We start from the raw sequence: 23,687 nt of genomic DNA on the forward strand, positions 1-23,687 counted from the left end.
AACGCCAGACCAAAAGTGGATAAAAGTGTCCAAGATAATAATAAAAAAGTGAATCAATACAAAAGATTTAGTTAAAGAGGATCTGAACAATTAAGAGGACAAATGACTAGTCACTGGTATTGCCTGTAGTCTCTTTGAAGCTGATCTGCACATTAGTGACATCACCAAATCTCACTCCAAATCTTCTAGATTAGCATTCTCAAGCAGTAGAGCTTTACATGCAAAACACAGATACACAGCAATGATGCTGTAGGTACAGAAAGCACAGTAATATTTTTAGGAAGAATTTGAGACAAATGGGTAGGTCTTTTAGGGTTCTGCTTTCTAAATGTTCCCTATAATATGTCTAGTATTCTTGTTTCCACTTCAGATTCACTTTAGCTCATATTGTCTGTGGTCTATTATTTTAATACAACATTTTTCAAATGCAGGGGAATCACAATCATGAACAAAATAAACCTTAAACTTTTCATTGGGGTGCAACCTATATGCTAAAGACGGTTTGCACTTGAATGGAAGGGGGTCTGCTGTGCTGGGGGAGAGGTTTATAGGAAGGCTGGAGGAGTATTTAAACTAGGATTGAGGGGGGAGGGTGAACTAAAATTACATCAAGAAGACAGGTCAGTTAGGGGTCAGACATTAATGGAGGGTGGAATGGGGACAGATGGGGGGAGGGTTATGGCAGGTGTCAAGAAATTTCCCATGTTGCAAACAGCCATTGGAAACTGTAGTGCCATTTGTACTACTAAAAAATATATGAAAAACACCAGACCAAAATGTAATAATGCATTAAAGTGTTTGTTCACCAATGCCAGAAGTCTGCCAAGCAAAATAGGTGAGTTGGAAGCTCTGGTGCATGAGGTGAACTATGATGTAATCGGTATTGCTGAAACTTGGCTTCAATCCTCACATGACTGGGCTATTAATATTCCTGGCTATGCACTCTTTCGGAGAGACAGGGTAAAAAGGAAAGGTGGTGGGGTCTGTCTCTATGTGAGAAGTGATCTCAAAGCAAGTGTGAAAGAGGACCTGATTGATGGAGAGTGTGATGAGTCTGAAGCATTATGGGTGGAACTGCATATAGATGGGCGTAGTTCAAAGTTAATCATTGGAGTTTGTTATAGACCACCCAATGTTAACGAGGAGGTGGAGACTCAGCTCCTTGCACAGATGGAAAGGGCTGCAAGGGCTGGGACAGTGATAATAATGGGAGATTTTAACTACCCAGAAATTGACTGGAGTAATGGCACTGCTGGGACAGTTAAAGGGCAAAAATTTATAAACCTAGTACAGGACAATTTTATGGTCCAGTTTATTGAGGCCCCAACTAGGAATGAAGCTCTGTTGGACCTGGTAATCTCAAACCATGCAGAGCTTATTACTAATGTGCAGATAAAGGAACACCTGGGTAGCAGTGACCATAACATGATTTCATTTGATGTTAGCTGTAAACAAGAAATACATAAGGGAAAGATAAAAACACTTAACTTCAAGAGAGCAAATTTTCCAAGGATGAGGGCTGCTCTCGAGGACTTAGACTGGGAGGGAATATTGGCAGCGATAAACACAGAACAGAAATGGGAATTCTTCAAAAAGACTGTTTGGGACCTCACTGCAAAGTATATTCCCATGGGCAATAAGTTTAAAAGGCTAAAAAGTAGGGTTGTCCCGATACCGATACTAGTATCGGTATCGGCACCGATCCCGAGCATTTGCCCAAGTACTTGTACTCGGGCAAATGCTCCCGATGCTTCCCCGATACCTAAAAGTCAGCTGTGATCGGCGCATGGGGGAGATACAAGCTTCTCCCCCAGCGGCTTTCAGCTGCTTTAGTGACACAGCGGTGATCGCTCACCGCTGACTGTCACTGCATTATCCTCCATGCCCCCTCCTTTCCTCTGTGCCTCTCCGCTGTCCCCCTCCGTTCTTCTCTCCTTTTCTGTCCCCCTCCGCTGTCCCCTCCGTTCCTCTTTCCTTCCCTGTGTCTCTCCGCTGTTACCCTCCGTTCCTCTTTCCTCCTCTGTGCCTCTCCGCTGTCCCCTCCGTTCCCCCCTCCTTCTCTGTCCCCCTCCGTTCTCCCCCTCCGTTCCGCCGTCCTCCTCCTCCTTCCTTTGTGAATAGACAGAGTCAGCTGACTCTGTCCATTCACATAACTGAAACATTGTAATCTCTTGTGATTACTATGTGTCAGTTTATGAATGGAGAGGAGCCGCTGTCTTCTCTCCATTCATTCTCAGTGCAGCTGAGGCTGGAGAGAAAGGGACTGGGCAATCTCTATCCTCTGTCTCTTTCTCTGTCTCAAGGGGGAGATATCAGAGGTCTGTTAAGACCCCTGATGTCTCACCAAAGCCCCCCAACAGGGCTGATTAAAAAAAAAACAAAAACAAAAAAAACACATATTGCAATAAAGAATAAAAAAAAAATTATTGTAAAAAATAAAAATTGTAAATTTAAAAAAACAAAACAAAACACACACACACACATAAACCATTCACCCCCCCCCCCCCCCAAAAAAAAAAAAAAAAAAAAAGAAGCACTGTTAAAAAAACAAAACAAAAAAAAAAAATATCGGTATTCGGTATCGGCGAGTACTTGAAAAAAAGTATCGGTACTTGTACTCGGTCCTGAAAAAGCGGTATCGGGACAACCCTACTAAAAAGAAAACCTATGTGGCTCACGGTCAAAGTTAGAAAAGCTATAAACAATAAGAAAAGAGCTTTTAAAAAATATAAAAATGAAGGAACACTAGAGTTGTTTAAATGCTACAAAGAATTTAACAGAATATGTAAAAAGGAAATCAAGGGTGCAAAAATTCAAAATGAACGACAGATCGCAAAAAATAGTAGGACAAACCCCCAAAAATTCTTCAAATATATTAATAGTAAAAAGGTCATGTCTGAGCATGTAGGCCCTTTACAAAATAATCTAGAGTGGGTGACTGGGGACAAGGAGAAGGCTAATTTATTAAATACTTTCTTCAGCTCTGTGTATACAAAAGAGCATGGGGAAGCTCATGTCCATAATGGGGGTGGTATTGACAGCCCCCAATGATCCACAATGGCTCAAAAGGGATATGGTCCAGAAATATTTAGACAGAATAAAAGTGGATAAAGCACCTGGACCTGATGGCATCCACCCACGGATCCTAAAAGAATCGAGCTCTGTAATTTCAAAGCCATTGTATCTAATTTTTAGGGACTCATTAATGACAGGAATGGTACCACTGGATTGGCGCAGGGCGAACGTGGTGCCTATATTTAAAAAGGGATCAAAGTCTTTACCAAGTAACTATAGACCTGTTAGTTTAACTTCTATAGGAAGATACTGGAGCGTTTAATAAGAGACCACATAGACGAGTTCTTGCTGGAAAAAAACATTTTAAGCAACAGACAGCATGGATTCATGAAAGACAGAAGTTGTCAGACAAACCTGATTTCTTTTTATGAAGAGGTAAGTAAAACCTTGGACAGAGGGGTGGCTGTGGACGTGGTTTACTTGGATTTTGCAAAAGCGTTCGATACAGTTCCGCACACACGGCTCATGTGTAAGCTAAAGTCTACAGGGTTGGAAATATCAGTTTGTAAATGGATAGAAAACTGGCTAAAAGACAGAATTCAGAGAGTAGTGGTTAATGATTCATACTCTGAATGGTCTAAGGTTATCAGTGGTGTACCCCAAGGTTCAGTGCTGGGACCCTTACTCTTTAATATCTTTATAAATGATATTGGGTCTGGGATCAAAAGTAAAATTTCTGTCTTTGCAGATGACACCAAGCTATGCAGTGGAATAACGTCCTTACAGGATGTCTCCAATTTACAAGCCGACCTCAATGCACTGTCTAATTGGGCGACTATGTGGCAGATGAGGTTTAATGTTGAGAAATGTAAAGTTATGCACTTGGGGGCTAAGAATATGCATGCATCATACATTCTAGGGGGAGTACAACTGGGGGAATCCGTAGTGGAGAAGGATCTGGGGGTTTTGGTAGATCATAAGCTCAATAATAGCATGCAATGCCAAGCTGCGGTTTCCAAAGCGAGCAAAGTTCTTTCTTGTATTAAGAGAGGTATGGACTCCAGAGAGAGAGATATCATTTTGCCCCTGTTCAAATCATTAGTAAGACCTCATCTGGAATATGCCGTTCAGTTTTGGGCACCAGTTCTCAAAAAGGATATCGGGAAACTGGAGAAAGTGCAGAGAAGGGCAACCAAACTGATAAGAGGCATGGGGGAGCTCAGCTATGAGGAAAGATTAGAGGAACTGAATTTGTTCACTCTTGAGAAGAGGAGAATAAGGGGGGATATGATCAACATGTTTAAATATATAAGGGGTCCATATAGTGAACTTGGTGTTGAGTTATTCACTTTACGGTCAACACAGAGGACAAGGGGGCACTCTTTACGACTGGAGGAAAAGAGATTTCATCTCCAAATACGGAAAGGTTTCTTCACAGTAAGAGCTGTGAAAATGTGGAATAGACTCCCTCCAGAGGTGGTTCTGGCCAGCTCAGTAGATTGCTTTAAGAAAGGCCTGGATACTTTCCTAAATGTACATAATATAACTGGGTACTGACATTTATAGGTAAAGTTGATCCAGGGATAATCCGATTGCCTCTCTGGGATCAGGAAGGAATTTTTTCCCCTGCTGTAGCAAATTGGAGCATGCTCTGCTGGGGTTTTTTGCCTTCCTCTGGATCAACTGTGGGTATAGTATTGGGTATATTGTTTTTTTGTTTTTTTTGTTTTTTTATGGTTGGACTGGATGGACTTGTGTCTTTTTTCAACCTGACTAACTATGTAACTATGTAACTATGTAACTATGTTAAAAGTGTTACTAAACCCAGGACCCTGCATTCACTATATCTGGTCTCCCACAGTACGCAGCACATAGAAATGCAATAATTTTACCAAATATAAACTGCTAAATACCTTTGCTCATCAACAGTATATAGCAGTCTTGTGACTTCTATCAGTGTCTGGTTAAAGCTTGTAGGAGGAGTTTTCATACTGCACTCTCTGCCCTATCAGGATGCAGGACCCCTGACCCTCTGTGTGGAAAGTGCGGACTGGCCCTGTGCTGATCACATGCACTCTCCAAAAAGAAAAAAAACTCTCTAGCAGTACACACCAAACTGAGCATGTGCAGTGTGACTCCAGTAACTCTGTCTTATCTAGACATGTTTTGAAGACAATGCAAGAAGGGGAGGAGCTATGCATACAGGATCAAACAGCCTTTTTACACAATGCAGAGGATTAACCCCTACAGTGAGTATAACAAGCATGCTTTACTGCATATACACAGTGATTTTATTATTGTGCGTTTAGTAACACTTTAAAAAGGTAGAAGCTGAACCATCAACTAAACAAAACAGTTATCAGGGTTAAGTTTAAAGCTCCTGTAAAGAAAGCACTGCCACGCTTTCCTTATGAACTCTAAGCAGCAACATGAGCTGGAGTTTTCATGGGCTCTTAAAAATTAGAAATGTATGTGAAATTAATGCATTTTATTCAGAGCAAACATTTTGTTGTGCTGTTAAGCATATCTCAGTGTCTCAGTGTCACGCTTGGCCATATTTTAGTCACAGTAAAGACAACCAATATATCAATATCACCAAACATCACAGACAAGCTGCAGACACCATGATGACAAACATATTAATATTTGTGCCTTGCTGACTCCAGAAAACTTGGGCCCCAGGCATATGTCCTTGCTGTTTTGCTTTCACACATACATTGGTAGGCAAGGCCCTCCATATAAATCTTTTTGTTAAAAAAACACCATCAGTTGATGTTCTAAACTGTACAATATTAAAGCCTGGTGGTAGTTGCTCATTTAAAGAAAAAGCACCCAAGGGTAAAACACTACAAGTAATTCCAGAAGATTTCCTTTATATCATTCTCTTATCAGCAGGAAGGGAGAGGAAATAGTGGCCTTTTAAATTACAGAATTAATTCATATGTAATGTGGGTCACTTAGATGCAATTGTTTAAGCCTATTGAAGAAGATAATATCTTGAACAAAATGGAATGAGATTTTAGCACATAGAGTCCTCTGAGCATAATGTAGTATTAATAAGATCTTTCAGCACAGCTTAAAGTGATTTTCAAATGATGGAACAAAATAGGATTTTGACATATATTAATCAACAGGTGGAAATTAGAAACTCATATGCAAGATGCAAATTTAAAGTTAAGTTTGAGCACATAAGGATATGTAAGCTAGCTAGCTTAGGACCACCAGTTGAGTTATGCTATGAAAATATAAAACACAAATGAATGGTTAGAGAGAACTGCACTAAGTTCTAAGGCATCATGTATGTGTTGCAATCAAACGTCCTTCTAACAGCACAAAATGTTATTTAGCTGAAAAGTACAAATTTATTTGAAGTACAATGCTTCTAAAACCTTCAGTCATATGACCCTTGTCCATGTACCAGCTGCGATCTGGTCACTTAAATCAAAGCATTGTTTCTGTAAGATTGTTAAAAAAGATTGTGTTTAAGAAGTGACAGCTACATATTTACCATGTAATTTCCTGGGTTCCCGGAGCCTTGGGTCCCCTTTGACAGATTTGCCATTTACACCCACAGAATACACCCATGCAGTCCTCATAGGAAGCCAGCATCGAAACACAGCACTTCCCAAAATAGCTACAGGAGACCATAGAAGCAGACCTAATAAAATCATATTCCATCTAGTTCTATGTGGATAATGATAAAGTGAGTGTCTCCCTGAAACATGGACTCTGGCCAACTCCGGAGAAGCCATACTGATTAGAGGCTAGTGTACACTACTTCTGCTTTTACCGTTCAATACAAGACAATGTAAAGGCGTGATAGATACACAGAAAATGCATCTCAAATGTTCATGTACAATAGCCTTTATAACGTTGATAGGATGTCTGGAATACTCCATGTTCCTCCTTTTATTGTTGCAGTGTTCCACTCTTTGTGGACTTAAACTAACCTTTAATTTTAGCAACATGCGTACATAAGGGACAGGAACTTAAAGTGATTGTAAACCTCAGTCATGAAATATGAACAAAGCACATTCCTCTATAGTACAGTCATGGCCAAAAGTTTTCAAAGTTTTTCAAAGTTTTCAAAGTCTGCTGTCTCAGTTTTTATGATGGCAATTTACATATACTCCAGAATGTCGAGAGAAACGATCAGATGAATTGCAAAGTCCCTCTTTGCCGTGAAAATTAACTTAATCCCATTAAAAAACATTTTCACTGCATTTGTGAAGAAAGGCTTCAGGGCACCCAAGAAAGTCCAGCAAGTGCCAGGACCGTCTCCTACAGTTGATTCAGCTGTGGTATCAGGGCACCACCAGTGCAGAGCTTGCTCCTCGGGAATGGCAACAGGCAGGTGTGAGTGCATCTGCAGTGAGGCAAAGACTTTTGGAGGATGGCCTGGTGTCAAGAAGGGCAGCAAAGAAGCCACTTAATAAAAAGGTTATAAACTAGTGCATATATGTACCTGTGCCACAGCTGTGTGTCTTCAAATTAATAATGTGTAAAAAAAGCAGCTGCTGTAATGCCCTGTACACACGACCGGTTTTGCCATCGGAATAAACTCTGAAGGTTTTTTATGAAGGAGTTCCGATGGAATTCCACTCAAGCTGTCTTGCATACACACGTTCACTCCAAATTCCGACCGCCCAGAATGTGGTGATGTACAACACGTACGACGGGACTAGAAAACGGAAGTTCGATAGCCAGTAGCCAATAGCTTCCGTCTCGTACTTGCTTCAGAGCATGCGTCGTTTTTGGTGCATCGGAACAGCATACAGACGAGCGGTTTTTCCAATAGTAATTTGTTCCTTCGGAAAAATATAGAACATAAATAATAAAGAATCCATGATTCTATGTAGACAAATCTCCCAGATGTACAGATGGCCTTAACTGCATGTGGCCTGCACTATCCAATGATATACCGAATGTTCCTTCCCAAAAGGTACACAGAGGGCAAAAAAATTGAATGCAGATCCCTACTTACCAGACGTCGTTGACTGTCTTTGCCTTACGACAAGAGGAGTCAAATCGGACTTATATGGTCTCCATGACCGGGTATAAACCAACGCCTAGATCTCTCGTCCTCTACGTCCGGCAGTTTGGGTTACCACAGATAGGGTCTCTCAATTGGCAGGATGGACCAGAAAACAAGAAAAAAACACCTCAAAGCGTAAAAAAGTTTCAAAATTTAGTTAAAATCCTTCAGGCAGAGTGACATCCATGGAGACATAAGAATTTGCCTGACAGTCGCATACAGCAGTAAGCAGTAAAAATGGTCTAGAGGTCGGCGTTCCACCTAGGACTCAGCTACTCTCGATTAAGGCAAAGAGGATCAACGATGTCTAGTGAGTAGGGATCTGCGTAGCCATTTACTGGCTTTTTTGCAGCTTTTTACAAGCATTTTTATAGTGTTTTAGAAGTGTATTACAAACGTTTTACAGCTTCAGGCATTTTTGTTTAGCCAATAAAAAGCACGGGGGGTGGGGGGGGGGAGAGGAAATTAGGGGTGGAGAGCTGCTGTTCCAGCAGAAAGACCAGCGACAAAAAGTCAGGTGTTTCTATTGATGTCTATGGGGCCAAAAACACTTGTAATCTGTCAAAAAAAAAAAAAAAAAAAAGCTCATGTACTTTGAGCGACAGGAATTTTGCTTCAGGTGACAGAACGCTCATATGTGAACAGGGGCCATTAAAATTAATATGATTTAGCTTGTTGAACGTTTTAGAGCTACGTGCTTTAAGCAGAAAATTGCTCAGGTATGAACGGGGCCTTAGTGTTCTACTGACTGCTTTTATGCTCACACAACTCCTTAAAGCGGTAGTAAATTTAACTTATAATAAGGCTTACCTGTAGGTAAAATGAATATCTCCTAAACTGGAGGAGACATTCACCCTGCATGCAGCCAGTGACATCACTGGTGTATGCATCCTGAAGGTCCGGCATACCTTGCCCGTGTTCTGTTGATTACTGCAGATCATTGGATAATGTCTCTGATGATCTGTGCATGCACAGTAGTGACGTCACTCCAGCTCATTTGTCGATCAACTGGCATGACATCAACACTGCGCATGCGCAGATCATCTGAGGCATTATCCGACGATCAGCAAAGCTTGGAGGCAGAATCTGATTGTCAGATTCTGCCTCGCTCTCAATGCGCATGCGCAAGACAAATAATGCCTCAGACGATCTGCGCATGCGCAATAATGACGTCACGCCAGCTGATCGGCAGAGGCATTATCTGACGATCTGCAGTAATCGACAGAACACTGGAACTTCAGCGATTCGTGCCGGAACTGAGGGCTCCAGTACGTATGCATGGGAGTGACGTAATTGCGGCCAATCCCATAGCCAAAGTGCGCAAACTGCATAAGAAAGGCCCGAGGGAACATGCCAGGCTTCTCAGCAGTGACAGTACAGTGCTGGAGGGCTTCGTTCCAAGATGAGTATTTCATAATGTGCCAGTATGCGGTGCATACTGGCACATTATGCCTATGTCATTTTTTTTTTTTTAACAACATCCGCAGTTTACAACCGTGTTAAAGTCAATTTCCATATGTTAAAAGTTTGAGCTAAACAAATAGGTGAGTAGAAGAAGAAATAAAGTAGCACAGATGAGGTTACTGGCCAGTCTAGTCGTCTCATTAAATATCCACTATCACATTAAAATGTATGGTGCATTATAGCTAGGCATTATCCAAGCCAACTGATCTTGCAATCTTTACAGTATGCAACCTGAATAGAAGTGTCATCTATTTTAAGAGCTAGATCAATATCTTTTTAACCTAAGGTTCTGTAATCAGAGTTTAAAATATTCTTGAATTGAATGTTTTAAAGATGTCACATTGATACAAGAGGGTTCTTTTCTAACCGGCAAGTATCAAAAGTACTAAATTCTTATTACAGCAAAAAGTAAGTGTAAAATATTTGGCCCTCATTTGTGAAAGTGTTTTTTAAAATCAAGATTTTCAATACATGTGGTTTTTACCGTCAAACCACACCAACACATATATAATGGTGAAGCACTCGTATCTAAAATACAGAAGAGCATTTAGTAAATGCTCCAGATATATTCACCTCTTACTAAAACCCTTTCTTTTAATGCAAACATTTTACCAGTAAATGAAGGACAACTGCATAGCGCCCAACTGTCCCGGATTTTGAGGGACTGTCCCGGATTTGGAACAAAGTCCCTCTGTCCCTCTTTCCTCCTCATTTTGGTCTGATCTCTATAGTTGTCTATAAAATGCACTATTTATCTTTCAAAAAGTGTTTCCCAGTGCTAAATCTTTGATTCAATTTCTAAATGGTTGCATTTGTAAATTTCAAAAGCCAGTATAAATGAATAGCAGTGGTAAAAAAAAACAAAAAAAACTATTGTGTGTTTAATCATTTTTGTTATATAATTCTACTTAAGGGGCTGTGACAGGGGGTTTTGCAAACAGGTGTTCCCATCTAAAAAGGGAGGTATGCAAGGGAACAGCATCAGTTAATACAGATTGAGCACACATTTTCCCTAAACTACAGTAGGTAGAATGTCTAGTTTGGCCATGCCCGACAACCATTTGGTAATAGACTTGATCACAGGATCATTTATGAGCTTATCCCAGTAGATAGTATCATGGAGATCATTACTGGATCAGTCTCAGTTATCAGAACAATGTCACCATTAAAGTGTGAAGTGCTGAGAGGAGGGGTTTCAGGAAGTGGAGTCCGTAAAGGAAACACTGCTTGCAGGCAGCAAGGTACCATGAGATATGTAGTCCTTAGAAATTGAAAGTAACAGCAGAGGGGAAGCTCTGATATGACAAAATTATTTTGTTATCTCTCTTTCAAAAGTACAAAAAATACCCATTGATACTATCAGAAATTCAGAATTGTTCTGTTTACTCTGATCAACCTTCTAAATTCTTATTTTTGATTACAAAACTCCTCCCCTCTTTGTTGTGGAGATGAGGAGAGGGAGAGGCACTCCAAAATAAAAAAAGATGACTGGGCAGGGCTGACACCATTTCATGCCATTTTAGTCCAGAAAGAGCACCATGTTGTCAGCCCACAACCAGAAATTAGGAGTCGAGACAAACAATTACAAAATGATTACTTCAATAAGAAAGGAATAACAACACCATGATGAATAGGTGATGTGAGATAACTGATTAATTTGCATACAAAAATAGTTTTTATATATTTTTATGGACAAAGGGCTTTTATTTTGGATGCTGTTATAATAAAAAATGTTATTATTTTTTAGAGACTGACAGTGATCAGAAATGTTAGTTACAGGGGAAGGCTTTTATTGATGTACCCTCTGCATGGAGAGTGATTAAACTAAATATTGTGCTGCTCATGTTCCTTTAATGTCAGTATATTTCCTCCTTTCATTTACATCATTCCTGGTCATCCTGAAGCATTTCCCTTTCTAGGGTGACAATGCTTACTCACTCTTTCCTGTAAGAGCCCAAAATGAACTGCAAACAGCTGTGCCAAGGTGCAGAACACTGCCAGGTTCAGCTGTAGTCACCCCAGTAAAACTGATTTTCAAATGCCGCTGGACAAGACTCTTGAGTAAGTTCACATAATGCACACACATAAACAAACTAAAGTTAATAAAACCTTGAAAAGCATGGATACGAAGTAACTAATGTTATGCAGTTTTAATCTTCAGTGCACAATAATGTACAGAAATAGGCAAAAATCGGAAAGTGAATAAAGTAGCTGCATATTTATCATTACTGCAGCTCATAAAGTGATTATAAAAAGATACATAAAAAAAAAAAATAACAAACATATCTAATATTTACATGTTCTGTGCAATCGATTTGCACGGAGCAGCCACAAACTTCCTCCTTTCGGGTCCGCTGCCAGTGCTCCTGGCCCTTCCCCTCTGTCTAGTGCCCCCATGAGAAGCCTCTTCCCATGGGGGCACTCGTGCATGCTCACACCCGAGCCCCACTGCTGCGTCCATAGACACAGACAGCAGAAGTCGGCCCAGACCTCGGCTCCCTCATCACTGGCTATGATTGACAGCACTGGAAGCCAATGGCTCCTGGTGCCCCAGCAAAGCCAGAGAGATTCGGAAGTGAGGGGAGAGAAGAGCTGCAGCCGTGCACTGTGCTGGATTGAATGAGGGCTCAGGTAAGTAAAAGGGGGGGGGTGAGGGGGGATGCTGACACCTAAACATTTTTTTACCTTCATGCAAGGAAGGCATGAAGGTAAAAATTGTTTAGGCTTTACAAACACTTTAAGTATAACTGATAGAGAGTGACTAGATGTCCCGGAGGCCACACATAAAGTCAAGACCTGCTGTATGATAGTGAATGGTATTCACAGCCTGGACCCCCCTTCATTGAATTTCACTCCACCCACCGGAGCTTACTCATGGGGATCTTAAGGGTGTCTTAAGTATAACTGCTACAATGTTTTCATCCACTTCTGTCAGCAATTTTCCAACATTTTCTATTTTTTTATTCTGAAATTGTTTCTAACTTGGGATGGTTTTCAAAGGCAAGGGTCATGCCTATTCTTCAGCCATTCTACAAAATTCTAATATGATTTTCATTTGACTGACCCAATATTTAGCCAAATTACCTCATCACAAGTATCTTTAGCATTGGAGTGGCCTGTTATGACTCCTTAGCTACCTGTTTTCCTGTAGCTATGAGTATGTTGTCTGTACCACACATAGTTACTTAGCAGATTCAGGCTTTTGCTCAGACTGGCTCATGCAAGGCAATACAGACTATTTTTATGAAAGACATGTCAATGAATATGACCAGCAGGGTGCATATTACTGATTAGTTATAGTTTTTGCAGCCCACAGTTACACAACTTAAATATGTACAGTATATACAGAAAATTGTTGAAGCACATACCAATAGTTTGAAGAAGCCAAATTATTGCAGGGGTCTGTGTGAAACAGTATTTCCAGTCTTATATGCTATAAGGCCCTGTGGTATTTTAGAGTAGAGACCTTTTCAGTGAAAATCTCCTTCAGTTTCCTTGTAACCCTTGCCACTAAGGCTACTTTCTTACTGGGGCCGCCCGAGCGTTAGCGCTAAAGCAGCGCTTGTTTTAGTGGTGCTTTAGTGCTGTTTAAGTGGCACTTTTCAGCTACTAGCGGGGCGCTTTTAATCCCCTGCTAGCGGCCAAAGAAGGGGTTAAAAACGCCCGGGTTGCGGCACTTCAGAAGTGCTTTTCAGGTGCTTTGGAAGGGCTGGCCACTCATTTCAATGGGTAGAGTGTTTTGGGAGCGCTAAATATAGCGCTCAAAAACTGCCCCAAAGATGCTGCTTGCAGGACTTTTCCTAACGTCCCCCAAGAGTACAGCCCCTGTGTGAAATGTCACACTGAAATGAATGGGAGACAGTTTTCAGGTGCTATTTCTAGCACTGAAACGCCTGAACACCTCAGTGTGAAAGGGCCCTTAGAGGAAACCTGCCACTTGAGAAGTACATAGGCTGCCGTTTCCGATTACTTAAAAAAAACTAACTGTGGAACCTAGGAGGTTAATCCTCCACATTGTGTTAACAAGCTGTTTGATCCTGTTTTCTCTGATCCTCCCCTTCTTCCACTGTCCCCAATGTATCTCCTGATAAAAAAGAGCCTTTGTAGTCACTCTGCACATGCTCAGTTTGATGTGTATTGCTAGAGAAGTTTTTTTTTCCTCTTAGGAGGGTGCAGGGGGTCAGGGGTCATGCAGCCTCATAGGACAGTCAGAGCAGAATGAAAACTCCTCCGACAAGATTTAACCAGACACTGATAGAAGTCAGAAGACTGCTATACACTGCTGATGAGAAAATGTATTTATCAGTTTATATTTACTAAAATGATTGAATTTCCATGTTCTGTGTACTGTGGGAGAAAAGATATAGTGAATGCAGGGTCCTGGGTTTAGTAACACTTTAATAGTGGAAAAAGGAATTTGATATTGCCAAGCGTGTTTACAAGGAAACTTTTAGGAGAAATGTTTGCTGCCATAGTGGGCCTTTCCTTCTAAAAAAGCTAGTTGCTTGGCTGTTATGTTAACACAGTGGTTTCAATACCCTTTAAACCATTGACCTGGAACATACATATAAGAAAGCAAAACTGAATATCAGCACTCTTCTTTTTTAGAGACTAATCAATAAACTGAAAGTCAGCATGAAAGCCAAGGAGCTAGCACTTTCCAAATGAGAAGTCAGTAATTACAGCATCTCTCAGCGAAGGTTTTTCTCTTCCACCCAGAAATGGAACTTCTGCTGTTTGGATTCCTCGCCCCCCTCCGGTGTCACGTTTGGCACCTTTTGGGGGGAGGGGGGGGGTGCAGATACCTGTCAAATCCAGGTATTTGCGGCTTCAGGTGCTGACATCACGGGCTCCATGGACAGGTAAGTGTCCTTATTCTAAAAGTCAGCAGCTACAGTATTTGTAGCTGCTGACTATAATTTTTTTTTCTACCAGCGGAACTCCGCTTTAAGTGACAAACTCTGGTTTTAAGAAAAAAAAAATCTATTCAAGTATATATTCTTAATTTTTAAAAAAGTACCTTCTATTGCTTTCATTTTCTTCAAATCTCCTTTTTATGCTGCTGTGATCTGCCTCTCTGTTAGAGGGTGGCTACATTCACTCTCCATAGTCCCACTGTATGTAGAAATGCAGTCCACCTCTCGTGCTATCTCCCATGATGGACTAGGGACTATGACATATGTCACATTACTGCAACTGATGTGCACTGCTCATTCCAACCAATCAAAGTAAGCGGAAAAGGAGAGGTTTGGGAGCTCATGGAGGATGTTACAAGGAGGCAGAAAAACAGTAAGAAATGATTTAATGAAAAATGGATTACAGGACCATTAAGTATTGGCTGTGTATGGATTATTTTTGGAGCAAAAGGTTTATTAACCACTTGCCGACCAGCCACTGTCAGCACGATCCTGCGAGCCGTCATAACTGTACGTTGGCTCCTCTAAGCGGCATAGCAGGCGCACACTCGGTACACGGCGGGGGTGCCAATGCTCGTGACCGGCGGTCGCTATGACCGCCGGCCACGAGCAATCGCAGGCACGAGAGGCAGAACAGGGATGTGTGTGTGTAAACACACACACATCCCTGTTCTATTCTGAGAGGAGAGGCAGATCTTGAGTTCCTAATAGCTAGGAACCACGATCTGTCATCTCCTATAGTCAGTCTCCTCCCCCCCACAGTTAGAACACACAGTCAGGGAACACAGTTAACCCCTTGATCGTCCCCTAGTGTTAACCCCATTCCCTGCCAGTGACATTTATACAGTAATCAGTGCATTTTTATAGCACTGATCACTGTATAAATTGTCAATCGTCCCAAAAATGTGTCAAAAGTGTCCGATGTGTCCGCCATAATGTCGCAGTCATGATAAAAATCACAGATCGCCGCCATTACTAGTAAAAAAAATTTAATAATAATAAAAATGCCATAAATCTATCCCCTATTTTGTAGACGCTATAACTTTTGTGCAAATCAATCAACATAAGCTTATTGCGATCTTTATTACCAAAAATATGTAGGAGAATACATATCAGCCTAAACTGAGAAAAAAATTAGCTTTTTTTCAAAAAAATTGGGGATATTTATTATAACAAAAAGTACAAAATATTGTGTTTTTTTTTTTTTTCAAAATTGACGCTCTTTTTTTGTTTATAGCGCAAAAAATAAAAACCGCAGAGATGATCAAATACCACCAAAAGAAATCTCTATTTGTGGGAAAAAAAGGACATCAATTTTGTTTGGGTACAGCGTCGCGCGACTACGCAATTGTCAGTTAAAACGATGCAGTGCCATATCACAAAAAATGGCCTGGACATTGAGCAGCCAAATCTTCCGGGGCTGAAGTGGTTAAAGGGTAATTTAGTGTCACTAACAAACAAACCTGCTGCTTTAGTAGGTAAGAAAAAGGTTAAAGACGATCTTCCATGTTAGATCTTTGTACCTTGTCTCTTTGTATGTTGCTTTGGGGTTTCTCTGCGATTCCATCTGGAACTCTTGTCCTTAAGAAATTCGCTATACCATTGCTCACTGGTTGCCTGGAAACAGAAGCCATTTAACCAACAGATGAGATGTATCATAACATACATTTTGAAAGCTTTACAAATATTCCTACTGCGATGTGTTGGGAAATAAAACCAGGTTTCATCTCCAAGATAATTAATACCATGTCTCTGTGAGAATATTGCTTGTTGTTGATGACAGCTGCAAACTGGGTTACCGTAGTTATTAAGATGAAAAAAAGTGTTTATGAACTGTAACTTTGAAAATTACTTTATTCCACAGAGTAACTGTATGTGCAATAAGATAACACTACAATTATACATCAAGTAAATGGTTAACTTTTCAGAAATGTGACATACTGGTAATAGCTCGATTTTTTCAGGTAAATATTCCATCTATCTACGTAGGGATGCATTTACCATTTTTAAGCCACTAGGGGGTATCAATTCTCCACTGAATTTGAATTGAATCCAATTCTTCATATACTTTTATGAAGATTGATTCTGCTAAGCTAGACTACAGGAAAATAAAAACATACACGTTAAAAATGCACCAGATTCAGGCAAGGTACTGAAATGTGTACATTAAAGTTAACAAAGTTAACTGCATAACGTCTTTAGCAAACAGTTTTTATAGTATGCAGATATAAAGTTCTCTAATTTTGATGCTCCACCCAGAGGTTAACTTATAACGAGCAAAGGGATTTGAAGTGATTTTAAAATCTCGTTTTTTTTCCCTATAAAAAATAATAAACATGTTATACTTACCTGCACAGAGCAGCCCGGATCCTCCTCTTCTCGGGTTCCTCTTCTGTGATCCTGGCCCCTCCCTCCTGTTGAGTGCCCCCCACAGCAAGCAGCTTGCTATGGGGGCACCCGAGCCGAAACACAACTCCCTGTGTCCATTTAGACATGAAAAGCCCGACCTGGCCCCACCCCCTCTCTCCCCTGATTGGCTTGATTGACAGCAACGGCAGCCAATGACGCTGCTGCTGTGTTTCAGCCAATCAGGAGGGAGAGTCTCGGATGGCTGAGACACTCGTAGACATCGCTGGACAGAGAGGAATCCTCAAGTAAGTATAAGGGGGGCTGAGGGGGGCTGCTGCACACAGAATGCTTTTTATCTTAATGCATAGAATGCATAAGATAAAAAAAACCTTCTGCCTTTACAACCCCTTTAATTACAAGTGGTAAACCCAAAACCAAAGATGTAATATATTGCAGCTTACCAATCATTAGATGTGGTGGCTGCATCAGTTTTTTTTTTTTTAGGCTTTTACTCTCTGTTTTCACCTGGTGATCCAGCCAGTAACACCTCCTGTATTAGGCCAATCATAATTCAACAGGAACCAGCTGGATTTCAATCCATATATAGGCAGACTGGTTGTACAGAAGTCAATCTCTCAATCAATTTCTGTTCAACCAGTCAGTCAGCTTTTTTTTCAAATCGATCAGTGCCGCCGGCTATAGCCAGCAACACTGATCATTATATTTTGAGGGCGGGGAACTTTCTCCACTGTCAGAATAAAATAGCTTTGCGGGAGGGATTTCCCCTACAGCACCGAGTGTGTTGAAGGGGGAATCAAAACATTTTTTTTTCGTTCAACCTGCTGGATTAAAAAAAGGAAAAATGCATAATCTATGGCCTGCCTTAGAGTTCCCCCCACTCTGGATGAAGGAGCACAGTGGCACCTTTGGACAGCTGCGTTGTTAGTCTGGGGGTTAGGGGAGTGTTAGATTTACTAGCAGGCTTTAGATACACTGACAAATTAAAGCCGAACCCCAGCTCACACTGCAGTTACAGCATATTTTTTCCCTTTTGGGATAAAGGTTTTTCATGAATAAATAAATGCTGATCATTGTAAGCACCTCTGTCAGTGGTAAACGGTTTGTCTCAATACTCTTAATTGATATATTTGCAGCAGAGTTTGTTCTGTTAACAACTGACCTACTGGCTGGATCACCAAATGAAATTAAAAGAAAGAAAACCTAAAAAAAAAAGCCTAATGCAGCCATCACATCTAAGAATTGGTAAGCTTCAATATAATAAGTGTTTGCTTTTGGGTTTAAAACAATTTTAGGCTTACAGATGACTTAGGTTTGTTAGGAGTAAGATTTAATAACTTTGTAAAGGTATTACTGAGTACCAGAGTTAATCGAAAAACATGAGCGGGAGTTGTCACAGATTATTCCACAAATATCCCTTTGAGCAAGCGAGGCACATTTTTAAATTGTATAGAAAACAATGCTAACAAGAAGCTATTGTGGGAATCGGTCTAACTTGCAGATGCTTGCAGGGTGGTAGTTTGTTAAAATCGTGTTACAGTAAGCCATTTACCTAGCAGTAGATAGCTATATTCAACTTGATGTGATTTTTAATGTAGAAGACACTAAGCTGCACATCCAAATAGCTCCCTCAGTGCTAATGAGTGTCACAACATACCCTAGCTTTTAAAGACACACAGGTAACCCAGTCTACTGTATTTAACCCGTTTTCTACCTGTGCCGTTTTTAAACAGTGACTGGTATCAGTGGCACCTGCAGGCCCCATGCAGCACTAGCTGGACCCGCCGTTTATCAAAACAGCTGGGGACAAGTGCTAAGCCCAGCAGCTAACGCTGTGCTAATTTGTGCCCTTGTCAACACGACTTGATCTTAGCCTAACGTTACACTAATAATTTACGCAAACCATCCCCACCCCCCGCATGTGTTGCAGGAAAAGTTTTGTAGCAAAAAAAAAATATTGCGATGTATATGTTAAGGTAGACTACAAAACCTGAAAGATTTGATGTGCAGAACCAAGATGTTGACAAAATGAAAATATTGCAGATGTTGATTGTCCAAGAACAATATGTAAGCTTTTAAAGTTTGTAAACACACCCTGTTCTTTTTTTTTAATTCTACTACCAAAGGACCATGAAGTCTGGGACATGTGATAATTATTCAAGTTATATGAATGGGGGTGTGATTTGCCAAATAGTTGGGATAAAGATGTTAAAACCGTCCTCAACACTGTTTGGTTGCTCACATGTACACTTATACATGAGCATGTGTTTCCACTTCAAAGCAAGAATATGCTTTTTTTGTCTTCTAAAGCATAGTGGCCAGGTGAGAAACATATTTATTCCAAAGTAATTATGTATTCTTAAAAGCTATACGTTTGCTTTTAATGAAAGGCTAACCTTTTTTTCTGCATGTCATCATCGCTGCTGCCAACCTCATCACTGGATGAAGAATAATACGACGCTTTCAAGTAAGATCTGCTATTGTCTTTTCCTTTTCCTACAAGGTTGGGGCTCTATAGTAGAAAGAAAAAAGTACAGGTAGAAAATCCTTGAAGGCTTCTTTAGTGAGTCATGTCAGTGCAAACTACAGTGCAAGGAGATAGCAGCCCACTTTTATTAAACAAACTTAAAGAAAACAAAGTTGTTCATGTTAGAATTTCTCCAACGCAGCTTCACAAAACCTTATCAGCAAAACAGGAAAAAGTGCTAAGCCACCTGGCTATGGTTTAGCAGCACCACTTCTCTTCTTACCAGTCGTTCTCACTTTATTGCTCACTGCTCAGCTCTTGGTTCACTCAGCCTTGCTTACAGTACCTTGCTGTACAGGCCCACTCCCTGTTCTCTAGATAGGTGTTCTCCTGGCATCCTGGGCTCTCTCACGTTTCTGAGACTTACAGATTCCTCCAGTCCCCTAGACTCTCTCCTGGTTGCCTCAACTCTCTCAGTCTCTACTCTCTTAGTCCATGAATTACATGAATTACTGTCTCTTTAGTAGAGCACATTTGCCTCCAGACAGGATCACATACCTGTCCTCAAACGGGAGCACACCTCCCTCCTGGCTGAGGCCATGAGCTATGCCAAAGCCTTCAGAAAAGGGCAGTGTGCACTTGGACACACCCTGCTGGTCTTCAACAAGATCTAGACACAGGGTTGGACCTTCTCCCTCCCAAAGCACCTTGAAATCTTTAAACTGCAGAGCCCAATCCGGGAATACAAAATTCTAGAGAAAGCTGTACAAGCAGTTTTCTCTGGTCATAATCTATACTTCATAATCCTGCACTTTACATACATGCAAACCTGGTGTCCTTTTTACAATCATTTTCACAGTGGCACTGTCATACCCACAAAGAAAATTAGCTTTTTCTCTTTGTAATGTCTTTGGACTTATGAGAAGTTTGCAGCAGATACTTAATCATCATATATTAGGATCATTTTGCTAAGTAGCAGAACTGGGTGCTGGGACATTTTCTTTGTACCACTGTAGTTAACTGCTCCAGCCACATATACTTGCATCTGGTGCTCTGTCACTCCTTATCCCTGTACAGAATTGATTGGGCATCTGCCACTGCTGTAATAATTAAAGTCACAGTGCAAAGCATAGGAACATGCATAGTATTCTAAAGTATAGCAGTCTCTGCTGAAATCCCCAAACTATAAAAGAATGTGGCAGGTGACCAAACTTACAAAGTTTCTTGGACTGACACACCATTTTTTAAAAAAATATCCCTTTAAAAAGATAGACATTTTGATAAATTAAAATACAAACCAAAATATCCCAAGCATTTTTCATAAAGCCTACCGAAATCTTATGGGAGTCCTGATGCACTTCATTTTCAGCTCTTGCCAACTGCTGGGGATAATTCTGTACAGCATAGTTATCTCTCAGCGACCCTACAACAACATAGAATATACATGAATTTCTTCTGCTTAGAACACATTTATAAAACATACATTATCAAGTCTGGCAATCGTCTTATTTAAACTCGTAGAACTGTGGAAATACAATGACAATTGGAAGGCTATATTATTCCGGCTTTCAGCTGCATTTCATAGTTCAGGCCAACACACTACAATCTACAGGGTTGTTGCCATCCCCATGGCCTTCATTATTGCGCCTTCCCACCCAGACATCATTTATGAGATGTCATTTACCCATAAATTCTGATGATACCTACCTGAACAAAATGCACTTTGGTAAACTGAGCAAGAATTTTATGTGGATGCCCAGCAATAGTTGTCAAAACAAGAAAACAGTTTTCCAGCTTCTAGGATGAAGTCTTTGGATTTCGGCTGTAGAAGTGGGATTGCTGACTGATATAAAAGCAGACAGTACTGCTGTGTTCTAATTTTCAGCAAATCTGTCAACAGGCCAGTCTTTGAAACATTGGTACTACCATCCTAACATCAACCTGTGCGGTGTGCGAACAAGTCCAAGTGTCCTAATTTATTCATTGAAAATGGTTGTGTAAATGGTTTACCCCCTTTCTAGAACATATTTTTTTTCCTATTATAAATGTTAATAACGCTGAACTAAAGTGTCTGTGCAACACACATGCACCCTGTCTCCTCCAGATTTTTAAATCCAAACCACTGATTTTTTTTTACTCACTTAAAAATTTTTACTCCACCAACTCCTACTCCTTTCAATTGTTTTGTCAATTTGTCACAATTTCTCTTATATGTAAGTTATGATCACTAAAGAGGCCTTGACTAGAAATATTTTTAAAGCAAAACTCCGGGCAAAAACTTTTTTCTGTGTAATTTTTTGAGGTTCTATACCTTTAGCTAGCATGTTGTCCATTTGTTTTCCCAGTCCATATCTGTTTTGCAAGACAGGTGACCACTATGCCATGTATTTCCCGGCCACCGGTCTTGTCCCTGTCCTGCTGTAGTTCTTTACAGTGAGCAGTGACACAATTCCATCCCCGCTCGCTGCAGTGGGCAGACCCAGGAGTCAGATTCCCGGTCTGAAACACTCATTGATGCAACGTCATTAGAATGTCCCCTGACTTTGTCCCCTATAAAGTCATGGGAGTGGGACAGACTGGTAGTCTCCTCCGCTCTCTCAGCTCCACATGCCTGTGATATGCAGGCTATGTGAATGAGCACTAGGCTCAGTGCAAACATGCCCCTCCCAACAGTCACATGCTTTCATTGTACCCACCCACATTTCCTAAACACTGTAACGTGACAGGGCAGGATCCAACATGATCCCTGCATTTCCACCTCCTCCTAGAGCCGGCAGAAGCTGGCATTTTTTTAATTACAGCAATGAAATCATGAATATTGTATTATACTTTTCCTCTTAAACTGTGAGTAATATATTTATAAACCTAACCATTTATTGCTTTATATAGGTTGGTGTACTTGATTTTTGCTGGCATCCCAGAGTTCTTTAAAGCTACAGAATTTTCTTGAAAGGTTACAGTAATTATTAGTACAACAGGCATTTTACAATTGGGGCTTTACATACATTTGAACTAGAAAATGGTCTCGACTTGAAATTACACACTGTTTAAGAGATCAGGAACCTATTAATTCATTATAAACAGGTACCTAAACATGGATAAATCATAATAAAACAGTAATCTGCCAAAACAAAGACTGTGCAGTTGCTTAACATTGCTTATTTGCGATATACAGCAGCAAGCTAAATGATCCCATACATCTTCACTACATTTTTTTAGTATACTCTATGTACAACATAGAGTTAAAGTTTCCTGCAACTGTACTGTAATATCGTTGATGAAAGTAGTAGGCTTAAGAGCAGAAATCCCAGTGGATAAATAATTTCCAGCAGTAAATGCCAGTGGGACAAGTGTGAATTGGAGAGCACTTTACTGAAATGCTAGCAATGTAACTTTAATAATAAGAAAGAATTATGTTTATATAAAGACAATGAGCAAGTTAAAATGTACGAGTTGTGGGACTTAGCAGAAATCCCCTGGAAGCCTCTCCAATTCAGCACTTTTTCCACTGTAAATCTGTTTATCTCCTTGCGAAGGCAGCAATGGTATGGAGCAAGTTCTATCGATTTGCAAGCATCAATTATTTTTAAACCTTCTCCATTTGCTAGCAATGTACAGTACATTACTTTGTGCTAAATTGCATCTTTTAAGTATTCTAAAGAACTGAAACAAAGTTAAAATTAATGCAATTGTGGCTCATGCTTAAAAGAGCAATAATCTGCTTCTTAGATCTTTTATCTAAAGAAACATAAGCTTGAAGGTGCCCATGCAACATTCTACACTTGAATAAGTTGTCTACTTCTGGGCAGCTCTACTTATCCTAAGACTCTTTTCATCATATTTATCATAACCTCGTACTCCTGTTCTTATGCAAGAAAAAAAATGATATGCATACACTGGTGTCCTTTATTTTCAGTCTTTAAAACAGATAAAGTATTCTATATTTTATTGCATCATTATTATTATTACTGTTATTTCAAATTATTATTATTGTTATTTCAAATACATTCTGAAACAGAGTCATAGATTATTTTTACTGGGGGGGGGGCAGCCTTGGGCACCCAGAGGAAAACAATTCGGTTGTGCATGACATGGAAAACTGTGGGTGTGCAAAACAATAGATGGGGCCTAACATTTTAGCCTAGAGGGCATGGGAAAGCACAGCTTGTGAGGAGATGTGTCTCATGGAGCTCCTGCTACTGATCCTTGTACTGATCCTTCCACCAGCAATGATATACCTGCACACAGCCATCAAGTGCTTTCCGGAGTCTCCTGAGTGCCTCCATGATAACATGCAAAAACAAGGAGGAAGCTGCTGCCCTGGAGGCCCAAAAGGGTGCCCAGCCTGCTCTCCCTTGAGCACACCATGTAGCACAGAGAAGCCCAAGGATCCTGTTAGTAAATTGGGTAAGAAACCCCACCC

The 23,687-nt window shown here is 40.5% G+C and overlaps 1 protein-coding gene across 2 annotated transcripts in view; it reads right to left on the reverse strand.

The window, feature by feature from the left end:
• Nucleotides 1–23,687, reverse strand: part of NRK (Nik related kinase) — a 402,914-nt gene that overhangs the window by 107,535 nt on the left and 271,692 nt on the right. For both annotated transcript variants that reach the window (XM_073599301.1, XM_073599300.1), the window contains exons 20-22: nucleotides 20,596–20,687; nucleotides 19,194–19,309; nucleotides 15,954–16,047 (exon numbers count right to left, since the gene is read on the reverse strand). In XM_073599301.1, the coding sequence (XP_073455402.1) occupies nucleotides 15,954–16,047; nucleotides 19,194–19,309; nucleotides 20,596–20,687 (302 nt within the window). The remainder of the gene's footprint in view (nucleotides 1–15,953; nucleotides 16,048–19,193; nucleotides 19,310–20,595; nucleotides 20,688–23,687) is intronic.

The sequence above is a fragment of the Aquarana catesbeiana genome, linkage group LG09 (genome assembly GCF_042186555.1).
Source record: "Aquarana catesbeiana isolate 2022-GZ linkage group LG09, ASM4218655v1, whole genome shotgun sequence".
NCBI classification, from domain to species: domain Eukaryota; kingdom Metazoa; phylum Chordata; class Amphibia; order Anura; family Ranidae; genus Aquarana; species Aquarana catesbeiana.